The following is a 17,356-nucleotide window of genomic DNA, read 5'->3' as shown; positions in this document are numbered from 1 at the left end:
TTTAGTTTTTGTTTTTGTTTTTTTAAATGCCTATGCCAGGAATTTGACAGTATCTTTACACTTCCATAAAGTGAAGATATAGTATCTAGTTTTAAAAGATTCAACTTTAAAGCCATGTACAATAGCAATGGATGTCATTTGGGTTTTGTTTTATTTTTTAAAAAAATACAAAAAATTGTAATTGAGTAGGCTTATCTACAAATACATTCAAAATCAGATGTTTAATATTCACCCACCTTTTGGAGGCACCAACCACATTTATTGGAGATATTACCACACAAGTTATAGAGAAAGGCTTATTATGCCTTGTAACAACATAGCATAAAGGGACAGAGATGAAGATCATTAATAATTTTAATTATTTTAAGGCCTGTTAAAATTAGAGAAATACCAAAGCACCCACAGTGTTAAGGGTTTATTATTACAGCATTTTAGAGTTTACTAGTTCATACCTTTCAGTCACAGCAAGTTATTAGCAGTGAAGGGATGAACCCTCTTAAGGGGATTTTTATTTCAATGATAACAGTGTTATGGACAAGACAACCTAAGTTTAAAAAAATTAGTAGCAAGCGCTAGTTGAGTTAATCAGTTAAAGACAAACTGTGCCCTTGGGAAGCTAAATGAAAAAGCAACAGTAAAGCTTACAGAACTTAGCTCGTACAATTTGCCTTGAAGGCGGAAGATTGGTTCCCTGAAATAGCAAAGAATTATATGCTTTAGTTCAGAAAAAAAGTTTTTAAAATAAAGTCTGTTATTACCTCTTCTCCTTTCAAAACAATGGAAAAACTTCTAGAGCAGAGGTTTCAATTTGTTCAATAATTGTACCTCTGAATTTAAAAAAAAACTATAAAATCATCATTGTTTTGAGTTGAAAAGAAATAACAATGCAAATATTCATTATCACATAAAACATAAAAGAAACAGCAAACTGTCAGAGTTAATGCAATCTCTGCTGAGCGCTATTAGTCAGAGACAGCTGGTCAGCCCCAAACACAAAAACTTAAAAGATCAGATCGTCGTAGGAATTAACATCTTCATTAGCCAACAGGAATTTGGTGCGGCAGAGAGTAAATCCAACAACTGCCTTCTTTATGAGCTGTCCCTTCACTGTTACCAAGCTGTGCAAACGTGTGAACTAGTCAGCAGCGACAGAAGCTCATGCAACGACTCACCATGTTTTAACCTTGAACCGACTCACAGATTCCATGTTAAATCAAATTTAGGGGTAACATAAGCAAGCAAAGTAGGACGACACAAGGAGTCAATTTTGAAAAGCAGAGCAAATAGCAGAAAAGTTATTTAAAATAAATCGATAAAGTTAAATGCATAAAATAGCCAAAAAAAAAAAAAAATGCAATGCACTCCAAAAACCTTACAAGCAAAAACAAAATAAAATAAAAAGCTGCATTTTTTTGCAAAATCTGCACATGATTAATTTGCATTAAAAAAATCAGTCAAGCAACTGAGTTCAAATTCTTTGGGGCATGCATACACTGATTATTTTAAAAATGCCTACCTGATTTCCAATTGTGTTTTTCTTGTGAACCTGACTGCTCCTCTGCTGAGCACTGAGAAAAGGAAAGGAGACCGGCACTGAAGAAACTCATGAGACTTTTTTGGGAACAAGTAACACATATTAAACTATATACAGGCTTTCAAAATGCATCAAAACCTGAGACAGAGCAAACACCAAAAATCCAGGCCAGTTTAATTCTGGAAGCAAAACCAGCTCAGGGGAATTAGTATGAATTACCCATCCCAAACCAAAACACGACATCACGGGGTGCAAAACTGTATTGCTACACTAATCACATGAGTCTGTGCACGTGTTTGTGATGTCCTAATAGATATACAGAATGGTTGCACTGAAAATAACAGTTAACACTTTCTGAGTATATGCTCGAAGTGGTGTTTGATAGGTACCAGTGATTTTGATTTAAATTTATACTTTCATTCCATGAGATAGTTACTACTATTCTTCTCATTTTACAGGCAGATAGAATGAGTCACTCGGCTAATAAGGTGGTGGTACCAAGCACTCTGATTTCAGATCCCAAATTCTTTGTTCTATTAACCAATCTCATTGCTTTGAATTCTACCACATTCCCACAATTCCTAGAGTGACCTCCAGTCCGGACCGGTTTCCCCACCCCCAGATTCAAATGTTTTGACAACTCATCCTCTCCCCGGAGGTCTAATGCACATCTCAAACTTAGAACGCCAACACTGAACTTCTGATCTCCTCCCTAAAACCTGCTCCACCACAGTTTTCCCTCCTCGATTAGGGGTCATTCCATATTTCTAAGCGCTTAAGCCAAAACCCTTGATTCCTCTTTCTCTCACACACTCTACAACCAATCATGAGTAAATGCTATTGACTTTACTTTTTAAGATGTATTTAAAATTTGGGGTGCCTGGGGGCTCTGTCAGTTAAGCGTCCAACTCTTGGTTTTGGCTCAGGTCATGATCTTGGGGTGGTGAGATCGAGCCCCACACCAGGCTCTATGCTCGGCAGGGAATCTGCTGGAGATTCTCTCTCTCTCTCTCTCTCTCTCAAACAAATTTTTAAAATAAAATAAAATAAAATATATTTAGAATTCAACATCTTCGGGAGCCTGACTGGCTCAGTCAGTGGAGCATGCAACTCTTGATCTCAGGATTATAGTTTCAAGCTGCATGTTAGGTATAGAAATTCCTTAAAGACAAAACCTTTTTTAAAAATACATTAATTTAATTAAATAAAATCCAACATCTTTTTACCACCCCCTATGGCTACCACATTGGCCCAAGCCATGGTTATCTCTTATTCATATTGTTATCACTTACTCTGGTCTCTGCTTCCACACTTGTCCCCCTAACATCAATTCTCAACACAGAGGCCAAAATGATCCTTTAATAAAGGGGATCCTTGCCATTCTGCTGCTCAAAACACTCTGTACTACTATGCAATACCATTCTATTCAGCGTAGAAGTCCTTACAACGGTCCACAGGCCCTACTCAGCTGACCCCCAACCTCTGCCTCTTTGAATCATCTACTGTCGCCACCTTGTTCATTGGAGAGGTCCAGCCACAATGACTCCTTTCTTTTTTTTCAAACCTACCAAGCACAATCCCACCTCAAAGCCTTTATGCTGCTACCTGTTCCCTCTGCCTAGAATACTCATCCCCCAGACAACTGCATGGCTCTCAACATCACCTTCTTCAAGCCTTTGTTCAAATTTATCTTTTCAGTGAGACCCACCATGATGACCCTACTGAAAATTACATCCGTCCCTCCCCCTTCACTCTTATCCTCTTGATACTATTCTATTTTTCTCTGTGGCACTTTATACCTTCAAACATACTATATAGTTTACTGATTTTGTGTATATCTATTTTCTCTCTTCTTCCATTAGAACATAAGCTCCTTGTGAGCAGTGGCTTTTGTCTGTTCCAGTGCCTAGGAACTACTCAGCACATAGTTGGCTTCAACAAGTTCCTGTTGAATAGAAAGTCCAATGAGACTGATACATTTTAACACGAGCACAGAGGGAGTAAGAGCCAGATACAACCCCAACAATTGAGCTCTGGAGCCCAGATATTATGTGCTGTGTTACTCTATCTCTGAAAAGAACAAAGGCTTTCTTTCCGTGAATCCATGAGTAAACACCTATTGACACAAGAAAATACAAGTCACTGTGGCGATTCTGAAAAGCCATACTGAACCTGCTCACTAGATACTTAATAGTTTATAGAAGCTGTTTTAGAAATTGACAAAAAAAGTCTAAAATAGAGAAAACATAGATTAAAGTCATCAGTCAACCATTTAAAGTAATGGGATAGTGTGATTCAGTAGCACATCACAAATCACACATTTAGAACAGCTGTTCCAAATAGCAATCTTTTGTAATCTACTGTGATGTATTTAAGGTACTTCTCTTCATTCAATCTCAGGAAGAAACACACACTACATTCAAATGAGGCTGGGGAAGGTATGAGTGGTAAAAGGACACACAGTATTTGATTAGTAAAGATTTTGAGAATTTTGTTTTTGTTTTTCAATTTCAGGGTTTGAGCTTCTTCTTTCCTGTTTGTTATTTTTCTAGTTTTTAGCTGAATGCTTGCTTCCCTCATCACTATGATATTCATCTCTCTCCAACCATTCCTCTACATAAGCCAAATCTACATTATTCAGGTTTTTGTGGTGAGGCTGTAAATGAGATCATGTTTACAACAGGCTGTGCCCAGGGGTCTGATGCGCCCACACTGCCCTCTGGCTGCCCACCAGGCCATGAACCACGGAGTGTATCTAAAATATTTCTCCTCTGGGGCTTCAGATCTTAGCCATCATTTCTTTCTCCAGGACATGTGGGTTCCCCCTCCTCAGGGAAGAACTGGGACCAGCAACCATTGTACTGCGATCATGCCTCCTTCATGGCTATGGTCATCCTTTCCAAGCACCATAACTGTTGTTCAGGGTTTTCTTAAGGGGAAATGTTTCAAAATAAGGCACTTACTAGTAGTGATAATTTCAAACTATGCTAGACCCACAAGTGTTTAAAGCAGGCAAACTACTGGGGACCCTTGAATTATGTGTATATCCTCTTAAAATCACATAAGAGAAAAATAGCAGAACATAGAGCAAAAGACAGAGATTGCTGATGATTCCTACACTACCTTAAGCAAAGAATATAGACCATAGAGACCTCAGTGCCTTATCTATAAAGTTTGAGTGTGTGTGTGTGTGTGTGTGTGTGTGTGTGTGTGTGTGTCTGTGCGTAGAGAGACAGAGACAAGGTGTGGGCAACTAGACTAGCTATTTCTTAGGTTCCTTTTAGATTCCTTAAGATCCAAGATTCCTTAAGATGTAAAGTTATTCTCAGAAGCTTATGACCTACCCTATGTAGAGAGACTTTCCACTGGCAGAATCTTTACCTACTAAATTATCATATTTAGGATTTACCATAGTCTAAGAATGTGCAGAAGGAAAAAGATTTATTTTATAACCCAATATCAAATATTAGTGTTAAAACAAACACTATTGGGCACCTGGGTGGCACAGTCGGTTGAGTGTCCAACTCTTGGTTTTGGCTCAGGTCATGATCTCAGGGTTGTGAAAGCCCAGTGTTGGGCTCCGGACTAAGCACAGAGTTGGCTTCAGATTCTCTCTCTCCCTCACCCTCTCCCCTTCCACTCAAGCACTCTCTCACAAATAAATAATAAATCTTTTTTAAAAATGCAAATATTAAATTAACTTTACTTTTGACCAAAAGAATAATCTTTTTATAGCAACTGGCCCCATAAAGACAGGATACTTATTATTTTTATTTATTATTTTATTTATTTTTAATTTATTATTTTATTTATTATTTTTATTTTATTTATTTTTTTATTTATTTTTATTCATTTATTTGACAGAGAGAGACACAGCAAGAGAGGGAACACAAGCAGGAGGAGTGGGAGAGGGAGAAGCAGACTTCCTGCCAAGCAAGGAGCCAAATGCAGGACTCAATCCCAGGACCCAGGGATCATGACCTGAGCCAAAAGCAGCCACCCAATGACTGAGCCACCCAGAAGCCCAAGACAAGGATACTTATTAAAGATGTATTTAGATACCTGAAGTTACTACATCAGAAACATAATAAAAAAAATAAACTTCTAGTTAGAAAACATTCTTTATCAAAATTCTTCTATAGGCAATGATGATTAAACTAAAAATATTTTAAAATATTCATTTAACAATGGGAGGACTTCTAGGAAGATAACAGAGTAGGCGGATCCTAAGCTCACTTGGTCCAATGAACATACCTAGATAATAGCCACATCAGTGCAAACAAAGCAGAAAATGACCCAAAGACTAGCAGAATAGACCTTCCAGAGTTACTCATAGAGATGAGGTCAGAGGAGCCAAGGCGGAAGGGAAGCAAACACTTGGTGAGACCAAATTCAAATGGGAGGGATATCACAAGCATGGAAGAGACCTCATACCAGGCACCCCAGGCACAGGGGACCTGCACTAGGAATACAACTCCCCATAACATTTGGCTTTGAAAACCCATGGAGCTTAATTTTATGAGTTTTTTACAACCAGTGGGGCTTAACTCTGGTACCTTAAAAATCAGCAGGCTCAACTCTGGGAGATGTGGAGAGGGACAAGAAACTGGGTCTCTGCCCTTAACAAGACAGTAGAGCAAACAATCCCACCTAGATATAGCACAGAAGCAGCAGTTTGAAAAGCACATGGGATATATGAGAAGGAGATTTATTTACTAATTTCAGAATGCATGCTAGAGGGGAAAAGATCATTCAGAGAATTCTCCAAGAACAAAAGAGCTGGCAAGTGCCATTCCTCCCCATGTACCCACCCCTACTCCAAGCCTAGATAGCCAGATACCTATGGGAAGCAGCTTCAATACCTTCTACCTATCTTGTTTACACTGTGTATCTCACCCCCACACTCTCCTGGGGATTCACTCCATCCAACCTGCCCCACTCTTCAGGAGTCCTGTCAAAATGGCTCCTATTGTATCTCACCCTGCAAGCAGCCCCAATAGGGACTGACACCACTCCAAAGTCACTTCTGCCCTGATGAGAGGGTGAAAACAACTACACACACCAATTCCACTGCGTCCCAAGCAGCCAGGCCTTATAACTGGCAATGCAGAGAGAGTGCCCGGCTGATCAGTGCATTTGCAGCCCCAGCAGACAGTATGGGGCCAGGTATCTTGGTCTCACTGCCAGCCCCATCCACCAACAAACACTTCCTGGGAGGCAGCACAGGGAGAGAGCCCTGCAGTTTGGGGTCACTTTGTAGTCCTGACAAATAAGCTGAGGGCAGACCTCTAGTCTGACTGCCCCATTACCCAACTATAAGCCCACAGGGGCCCCTGGCTGGCCCCTTAATAGCACAGGGACGAAATCTTGCCCACAACAGGTAAAGTGAGCCATTGCAGCTGGCTGGACTAAAGGCAAAGAAGGCTTAGCCACAATAGTAGGGTACATGAAAACCACACATGAGACGTCCCTGAAGTGCCTGGTTCTGGTGAGCAGAGGACCTTGTGCTACAAGGGCACCCCAGGACCTCTTTCTCATAAAAGCACTACTTTCAAGATCCAGGAGACATAACTGCTTTTTTTAATATATAGAAACAAACACAGTTAGAGAAAATGAGGAGACAGAGAAATATGTCACAAATTAAAGAATAGGACAAAACCACAGCAACAGAGTTAAATGAAACAAAGACAAGAATATGCCTGATTTTTAAAAAAAAATCAAAGTAATGCTCATAAAGATACTTACTGGACTTGAGAAAAGAATGGAGGATCTCAGTGAGACCTTCAACAAAAAGATAGAAAATATAAAAAAGAACCAATCAGAGATGAAGAACTCAATAAATGAAATTTAAAAATACATTAGGGGAATCAATAGTAGATTTGAGGAAACAGAAGAATGGATTTGCAAGCTGGAAGACAGAGCACTGGAAAGCAACCACATTGAACAGCAAGAAGAAAAAATTAATTTAAAAAAATGAGAATAGATTAAGGGAACTCAGCATCATCATCAAGCATAATAACTTCTGCATTATAGCCATCCCAGAAGGAAAAGAAAAGGGGACAAAAAATTTATTTGAGGAATAATAGCTGAAAACTTCCCTAATCTGTGGAAGGAAATGGCTATCTGATTCCAGGAGGCACAGAGAACTCCCAACAAAATCAACCCAAGAAGGCCCATACCAAGACACATAGTAATTAAAATGGCCAAAAGTAGTGATAAAGAGGGAAATTTAAAAGCAGTAAGAGAAAAGAAAACAGTAACATACAAGGGAAACCCCATAAATCTATGAATTGATTTATCAGCAGAAACTTTGCAGGCCAGAAGGAAGTGGCATGATATATGCAAAGTGCAGAAAGGAAAAACCCTGCAATCAAACATTCTCTACTCAGCAAGGCTATCATTCAGGGCAGAAGAAGAGATAAAGAATTTCCCAGAAAACAAAAGTTAAAAGAGTTCATCACAGCTAAACCAGTCTTACAAGAAACACTAAAGGGAATCCTTTCAATGGAAAGAAAAGAAATAAGAAAACTGTGAAAGGATAAAATTTCACAATTAAATATGAACATATTAAAAGTATTACATTGATCACTTATAAAACCAGTATGGAGGTTAAAACACAAAGGCAATAAAATCAGTTAAATCTATAAAAATCAGTCAAGAGATTCACAAAATAAGAGGATGTAAAGTATTATCATATACATGAAACATGGGAGGGGAAGAAAAATTTAAGGCTTTCAGAATGGGTTCAAACTTATGTGACCATCAACTTAATATAGACTGCTATATCATAAGATGTTATTTATAAGCTTAAGGGTAACCACAAATAGACCTGTAATAGATATGCAAAAAATAAGGAGGAAGCAATGCAAGCATATCAGTAAAGAAAGACATAAAAGCATAAGGGAAGAGAGCAAGAGAAGGAACAGGGCAGAAATATAAAAACAACCATAAAACAAGTAACAAAATGGCAATAAGTGCATACCAATCAATAATTACATTGAATGTAAATGGACTAAATGCTCCAATCAAAAGAAACTGGGTGACTGATGGATTTAAAAAAAAAAAAAAGGGGGGGGAGGAGTCAAGATGGCTGAGAAGTAGCAGGCTGAGACTACTTCGGGTAGCGGGAGATCAGCTAAATAGCTTATCTAAAGATTGCAAACACCTACAAATCCAACGGGAGATTGAAGAGAAGAAGAACAGCAATTCCAGAAACAGAAAATCAACCACTTTCTGCAAGGTAGGACTGGCGGAGAAGTGAATCCAAAGCGACGGGAAGATAGACCGCGGGGGGAGGGGCCGGCTCCCGGCGAGCGGCGGAGCAACGGAGCAAAATCAGGACTTTTAAAAGTCTGTTCCGCGGAGGGACATCGCTCCAGAGGCTTAACTGGGGTGAAGCCCAGGCGGGGTAAGCGCGGCCTCAGGTCCCGCAGGGTCGCAGAAGGATCGGGGGTGTCTGAGTGTTGCAGAGCTTACCGGTATTAGAATGGGGAAGCCGGCTACAGAGACACAGCCGAGGAGTGACTCTCAGCTCGGGGTTGCCTTGGACCGGTCGCAGGCTCGGTCAGCTCGGAGCGCGGCCGAGGCCAGGGTGACGGGAGTCATTTGGCGCTGTTCTCTGAGGGCGCACTGAGGAGTGGGGCCCCGGGCTCTCGGCTCCTCCGGGCCGGAGACCAGGAGGCCGCCATCTTCATTCCCGTCCTCCGGACTCTACGGAAAGCGCTCAGGGAACAAAAGCTCCCGAAAGCGAACCCGAGCGGATGACTCAGCGCGGCCCCGGGTAAGGGCGGTGCAACTCCGCCTGGGGCAAAGACGCTTGAGAATCACTACAACGGGCCCCTCCCCCAGAAGATCTACGGGAAACCCAGCCAGGACCAAGTTCACCTACCAAGGAGAGCGGCGGAATTCCAGAGGAGAAGAAAGCAAAGCACGGAACTCATGGCTTTCTCCCCATGATTTTTTAGCCTTGCAGTTAATTTAATTTTTTTTTTCTTTTTCAATTTTTTTTTCTTTTTCTCTTCTTCTGCTAAATTTTTTTTCAACTTTTACCGTTTTCTTTTTTTAACGTTTTTTAAATAGTTTATCTAATATATATATATTTTTTCCTCTTTTTATATTTTTTCTTTATCGGCTTTCTTTTTTTTAATAGTTTTTTTTTTTCTTTCTGAACCCCTTTTTATCCCCTTTCTCCCCCCTCACAATTCAGGATCTCTTCTGATTTGGCTAAAGCATATTTTCCTGGGGTTGTTGCCACCCTTTTAGTATTTTACTTGCTCCTTCATAAACTCTTATCTGGACAAAATGACAAGGCGGAAAAATTCACAACAAAAAAAAGAACAAGAGGCAATACCAAAGGCTAGGGACCTAATCAATACAGACATTGGTAATATGTCAGATCTAGAGTTCAGAATGACGATTCTCAAGGTTCTAGCCGGGCTTGAAAAAGGCATGGAAGATATTAAAGCAACCCTCTCGGGAGATATAAAAGCCCTTTCTGGAGAAATAAAAGAACTAAAATCTAACCAAGTTGAAATCAAAAAAGCTATTAATGAGGTGCAATCAAAAATGGAGGCTCTCACTGCTAGGATAAATGAGGCAGAAGAAAGAATTAGCGATATAGAAGACCAAATGACAGAGAATAAAGAAGCTGAGCAAAAGAGGGACAAACAGCTACTGGACCACGAGGGGAGAATTCGAGAGATAAGTGACACCATAAGACGAAACAACATTAGAATAATTGGGATTCCAGAAGAAGAGGAAACAGAGAGGGGAGCAGAAGGTATATTGGAGAGAATTATTGGAGAGAATTTCCCCAATATGGCAAAGGGAACAAGCATCAAAATCCAGGAGGTTCAGAGAACCCCCCTCAAAATCAATAAGAATAGGTCTACACCCCGTCACCTAATAGTAAAATTGACAAGTCTTAGTGACAAAGAAAAGATCCTGAAAGCAGCCCAGGAAAAGAAGTCTGTAACGTACAATGGTAAAAATATTCGATTGGCAGCAGACTTATCCACAGAGACCTGGCAGGCCAGAAAGAGCTGGCATGATATATTCAGAGCACTAAACGAGAAAAACATGCAGCCAAGAATACTATATCCAGCTAGGCTATCATTGAAAATAGAAGGAGAGATTAAAAGCTTCCAGGACAAACAAAAACTGAAAGAATTTGCAAATACCAAACCAGCTCTACAGGAAATATTGAAAGGGGTCCTCTAAGCAAAGAGAGACCCTCAAAGTAGTAGATCAGAAAGAAACAGAGACAATATACAATAACAGTCACCTTACAGGCAATACAATGGTACTAAATTCATATCTCTCAATACTTACCCTGAATGTTAATGGGCTAAATGCCCCAATCAAAAGACACAGGGTATCAGAATGGATAAAAAAACAAAAACCATCTATATGTTGCCTACAAGAAACTCATCTTAAACCCGAAGACACCTCCAGGTTTAAAGTGAGGGGGTGGAAAAGAATTTACCATGCTAATGGACATCAGAAGAAAGCAGGAGTGGCAATCCTTAGATCAGATCAATTAGATTTTAAGCCAAAGATTATAATAAGAGATGAGGAAGGACACTATATCATACTCAAAGGAACTGTCCAACAAGAAGATCTAACAATTTTAAATATCTATGCCCCTAACGTGGGAGCAGCCAACTATATAAACCAATTAATAACAAAATCAAAGAAACACACCGACAAGAATACAATAATAGTAGGGGATTTTAACACTCCCCTCACTGAAATGGACAGATCATCCAAGCAAAAGATCAACAAGGAAATCAAGGCCTTAAATGACACACTGGACCAGATGGACATCACAGATATATTCAGAACATTTCATCCCAAAGCAACAGAATACACATTCTTCTCTAGTGCACATGGAACATTCTCCAGAATAGATCACATTCTTGGTCCTAAATCAAGTCTCAACCGGTATCAAAAGACTGGGATCATTCCCTGCATATTTTCAGACCACAATGCTCTAAAGCTAGAACTCAATCACAAGAGGAAATTTGGAAAGAACCCAAATACATGGAGACTAAACAGCATCCTTCTAAAGAATGAATGGGTCAACCAGGAAATTAAAGAAGAATTGAAAAAATTTATGGAAACAAATGATAATGAAAACACAACGGTTCAGAATTTGTGGGACACAACAAAGGCAGTCCTGAGAGGAAAATATATAGCGGTACAAGCCTTTCTCAAGAAACAAGAAAGATCTCAGGTACACAACCTAACCCTACACCTAAAGGAGCTGGAGAAAGAACAAGAAAGAAACCCTAAACCCAGCAGGAGAAGAGAAATCATAAAGATCAGAGCAGAAATCAATGAAATAGAAACCAAAAAAACAATAGAACAAATAAACGAAACGAGGAGCTGGTTCTTTGAAAGAATTAATAAGATTGATAAACCCCTGGCCAGACTTATCAAAAAGAAAAGAGAGAGGACCCAAATAAATAAAATCATGAATGAAAGAGGAGAGATCACAACGAACACCAAAGAAATACAGACAATTATAAGAACATACGATGAGCAACTCTACGCCAACAAATTTGACAATCTGGAAGAAATGGATGCATTCCTAGAGACATATAAACTACCACAACTGAACCAGGAAGAAATAGAAAGCCTGAACAGACCCATAACCAGTAAGGAGATTGAAACAGTCATCAAAAATCTCCAAACAAACAAAAGCCCAGGGCCAGACGGCTTCCCGGGGGAATTCTACCAAACATTTAAAGAAGAACTAATTCCTATTCTCCTGAAACTGTTCCAAAAAATAGCAATAGAAGGAAAACTTCCAAACTCATTTTATGAGGCCAGCATTACCTTGATCCCAAAACCAGACAAGGATCCCAACAAAAAAGAGAACTACAGACCAATATCCTTGATGAACACAGATGCAAAAATTCTCGCCAAAATACTAGCCAATAGGATTCAACAGTACGTTAAAAGGATTATTCACCATGACCAAGTGGGATTTATTCCAGGGCTGCAAGGCTGGTTCAACATCCGCAAATCAATCAATGTGATACAACACATTAATAAAAGAAAGAACAAGAACCATATGATACTCTCCATAGATGCTGAAAAAGCATTTGACAAAGTACAGCATCCCTTCCTGATCAAAACTCTTCAAAGTGTAGGGATAGACGGCACATACCTCAATATTATCAAAGCCATCTATGAAAAACCCACCGCAAATATCATTCTCAATGGAGAAAAACTGAAAGCTTTTCCGCTAAGGTCAGGAACACGGCAGGGATGTCCGTTATCACCACTGCTATTCAACATAGTACTAGAAGTCCTAGCCTCAGCAATCAGACAACAAAAGGAAATTAAAGGCATCCAAATCGGCAAAGAAGAAGTCAAACTATCACTCTTCGCAGATGATATGATACTCTATGTGGAAAACCCAAAAGACTCCACTCCAAAACTGCTAGAACTTGTACAGGAATTCAGTAAAGTGTCAGGATATAAAATCAATGCACAGAAATCAGTTGCATTTCTCTACACCAACAACAAGACAGAAGAAAAAGAAATTAAGGAGTCCATCCCATTTACAATTGCACCCAAAACTATAAGATACCTAGGAATAAACCTAACCAAAGAGACTAAGAATCTATACTCAGAAAACTATAAAGTACTCATGAAAGAAATTGAGGAAGACACAAAGAAATGGAAAAATGTTCCATGCTCCTGGATTGGAAGAATAAATATTGTGAAAATGTCTATGCTACCTAAAGCAATCTACACATTTAATGCAATTCCTATCAAAGTACCATCCATTTTTTTCAAAGAAATGGAACAAATAATCCTAAAATTTATATGGAACCAGAAAAGACCTCGAATAGCCAAAGGAATATTGAAAAAGAAAGCCAAAGTTGGTGGCATCACAATTCCGGACTTCAAGCTCTATTACAAAGCTGTCATCATCAAGACAGCATGGTACTGGCACAAAAACAGACACATAGATCAATGGAACAGAATAGAGAGCCCAGAAATGGACCCTCAACTCTATGGTCAACTCATCTTCGACAAAGCAGGAAAGAATGTCCAATGGAACAAAGACAGCCTCTTCAATAAATGGTGTTGGGAAAATTGGACAGCCACATGCAGAAAAATGAAACTGGATCATTTCCTTACACCACACACGAAAATAGACTCAAAATGGATGAAGGATCTCAATGTGAGAAAGGAATCCATCAAAATCCTCGAGGAGAACACAGGCAGCAACCTCTTCGACGTCAGCCGCAGCAACATCTTCCTAGGAACATCACCAAAGGCAAGGGAAGCAAGGGCAAAAATGAACTTTTGGGATTTTATCAAGATCAAAAGCTTTTGCACAGCAAAGGAAACAGTTAACAAAACCAAAAGACAACTGACAGAATGGGAGAAGATATTTGCAAATGACATATCAGATAAAGGGCTAGTGTCCAAAATCTATAAAGAACTTAGCAAACTCAACACCCAAAGAACAAATAATCCAATCAAGAAATGGGCAAAGGACATGAACAGACATTTCTGCAAAGAAGACATCCAGATGGCCAACAGACACATGAAAAAGTGCTCCATATCACTCGGCATCAGGGAAATACAAATCAAAACCACCATGAGATATCACCTCACACCAGTCAGAATGGCTAAAATTAACAAGTCAGGAAATGACAGATGCTGGCGAGGATGCGGAGAAAGGGGAACCCTCCTACACTGTTGGTGGGAATGCAAGCTGGTGCAACCACTCTGGAAAACAGCATGGAGGTTCCTCAAAATGTTGAAAATAGAACTACCCTATGACCCTGCAATTGCACTGCTGGGTATTTACCCTAAAGATACAAACGTAGTGATCCGAAGGGGCACGTGCACCCGAATGTTTATAGCAGCAATGTCTACAATAGCCAAACTATGGAAAGAACCTAGATGTCCATCTACAGACGAATGGATAAAGAAGATGTGGTATATATACACAATGGAATACTATGCAGCCATCAAAAGAAATGAAATCTTGCCATTTGCGACGACGTGGATGGAACTAGAGGGTATCATGCTTAGCGAAATAAGTCAATCGGAGAAAGACAACTATCATATGATCTCCCTGATATGAGGGAGAGGAGATGCAACATGGGGGGTCGAGGGGGTAGGAGAAGAGTACATGAAACAAGATGGGATTGGGAGGGAGACAAACCATAAGTGACTCTTAATCTCACAAAACAAACTGAGGGTTGATGGGGGAGGGGGTTGGGAGAGGGGGTGGGGTTATGGATATCGGGGAGGGTATGTGCTATGGTGAGTGTTGTGAAGTGTGTAAACCTGGCGATTCGCAGACCTGTACCCCTGGGGATAAAAATATATGTTTATAAAGCTGTAAAAAAAAAAAAAAAAAAAAGAACGAAAGGATGAATCCCCAAGTTTTGTAGCAACATGGACGGGACTGGAAGAGATTATGCTGAGTGAAATAAGTCAAGCAGAGAGAGTCAATTATCATATGGTTTCACTTATTTGTGGATCATAACAAATAGCATGGAGGACAAGGGGAGATGGAGAGGAGAAGGGAGTTGAGGGAAATTGGAAGGGGAGGTGAACCATGAGAGACTATGGACTCTGAAAAACGATCTGAGAATTTTGAAGGGGTGGGGGGTGGGAGGTTGGGGGCACCAGGTGGTGGGTATTGTAGAGGGCACGGATTGCATGGAGCACTGGGTGTGGTGCAAAAATAATGAATACTGTTATGCTGAAAAAAATAAAAAAATTTAAAAAAAAAAAAAAAGGCAAGACCCACCTATGGGCTACCTACAAGAAATTCACTTCAGACCTAAAGATACATGCAAATTGAAAGTGAAGGGATAGAAAAAGCATTTACCATACAAATATAAGCAAAAAGAAGGCTAAGGTGGCAACAATATAGACTTTAAAAGAAAGACTGTAATAAGAGACAAAGAAGGACACTACATACTGATAAAGGCAATAATCCAACAAGAGGATATAACCGTTGTAAATATTTGTAGGCCTGATATAGGAACAACTAAATACATTAAGCTATAATTAACAGACATAAAGGAAGAAACTGACAGTAACACAAAAAAAGTAATGAACTTTAATACCCCACTAACATCAATGGATAGATTTTCCATGGAGGCTAAATAACATGCTACTAAACAATGAATGGGTCAACCAAGAAATCAGAGAGGAAATAAAAAATATTTTTTATTTAGAAATGAAATGAAATGAAATGAAAATGAAAACACAATGATCCAAAATCTTTGGGACACACCATAAGCTGTTCAGAGAAGAATGATTACAGCAATACAGGCCTACTATAAGAAGCAAGAAAAATTTCAAATAAGCAACCTAACCTTATACTCATAGGAGCTAGAAAAAGGAAAAAACAGAGCCCAAAGCCAGTAGAAGGAAGAAAATAATAAAAATTAGAGCAAAAACAAATGAAATGTAGACAAAAAAAACCCCAAAAAAACAAAAAACAAAAACAAAAAAACCCACCAATAAAACAGATTAATGAAACCAGAAGGTGGTTCTTGGAAAAAAAAAACCAACAAAATTCTTTATCTTTGGCCAGACTCATCAAGAAAAAGAGAGAGGTCTCAAATAAAATCAGAAATGAAGGAGGAGAAATAATAACGCACACCACAGAAATAGCAAGGATTATAAGAGAATATTATGAAAAATTATATGCCAACAAATAGGACAACCTACAAGAAATGGATAAATTCCTTGAAACATATAACCTTCCAAAATGGAATCAGGAAGAAACAAAATTAGAATGGACCCATTACCAGCAGTGAAACGGAATCAGTTAAAAAAAAAAAAAAATCTCCAAACAAGCAACACCTATTCAAGCTGTCCAAGACCAACAGCTTCATAGGCGAATTCTACCAAACATTTAGAATAGAGTTAATGCCTATTTTTCTTAAAATATTCCAAATAATAGAAGAGGAAGGAAAGCATCCAAATTCATTCTGAGGCTAGCATTACCCTGATACTAAAACCAGATAAAGATACTACAAAAAAGGAAAACCACAGGCCTATATCTCTGATGAAGACAGATACAGAAATCCTCAACAAAACCTTAGTAAAACAAACCTAACAAAACATTAAAAGACCATTCTTTTAATGATCAAGTGGAATTCTTCTTGTGATCAAGTGGAATTTATTCCAGGGATGCATGAGTAGTTTAATATTCGTACATCAGTCAACATGGTACATCACATCGACAAGAGAAAAGAGACAAACCATAGAGTCACCTCATTAGATGCAGAAAAAGCATGTGACAAACCACAATACCCATTCGTGACAAAAACTCTCAACACAGTAGGCTTAGAAGGAACAAACCCCAACATAATAAAGTCTTATATGAAAAACACGTAGCTAACATAGTGGTAAAAAAACAAGAGCTTTTCCTCTAAGAACAGGAACAAAATCAAGACGTCCACTCTCAACACTTTTGTTCAGCATAGTATTGGAAGTTCTAGCCTCACCAATGAGACAAGAAAAGGCAGTAAAAGTAAATCTATATATAGAGATATTGGTAAGGAAGAAGTAAAACTCACTATTTGCAGATGACATGATACTTTATATAGAAAACCTGAAATAATCCTCCAAAAAACTACTAGAATACATGAATTCAATAGTCTCAGGATACAAAAGTAGTATGTGGAAATCTGTTGCATTTCTATATGCTAATAATGAAATAGCAAAAAGAGAAATTAAGAAAACAAGCCCATTTACAATTGCTCCAAAAAGAATAAAACACTGGGGCAGCTGGGTGGCTCAGTCGGTTAAGCTTCTGACTCTTGA

General features: G+C 39.0%; 1 protein-coding gene across 8 annotated transcripts in view; it reads right to left on the bottom strand.

Annotated features, from left to right (window-relative positions):
- DNM3 (dynamin 3) overlaps positions 1-17,356 on the bottom strand; it is a 553,426-nt gene that overhangs the window by 290,624 nt on the left and 245,446 nt on the right. For 5 of the 8 annotated variants that reach the window (XM_047705745.1, XM_047705741.1, XM_047705742.1 and 2 more), the window contains exons 13-14: positions 1,517-1,568; positions 662-691 (exon numbers count right to left, since the gene is read on the bottom strand). In XM_047705745.1, the coding sequence (XP_047561701.1) occupies positions 662-691; positions 1,517-1,568 (82 nt within the window). The remainder of the gene's footprint in view (positions 1-661; positions 692-1,516; positions 1,569-17,356) is intronic. The other 3 variants (XM_047705744.1, XM_047705748.1, XM_047705743.1) reach the window with 1 other exon arrangement.

Source organism: Lutra lutra, chromosome 15 (assembly GCF_902655055.1).
Source record: "Lutra lutra chromosome 15, mLutLut1.2, whole genome shotgun sequence".
Classification (NCBI taxonomy): domain Eukaryota; kingdom Metazoa; phylum Chordata; class Mammalia; order Carnivora; family Mustelidae; genus Lutra; species Lutra lutra.
This window is presented reverse-complemented; position numbering and strand designations above follow the sequence as displayed.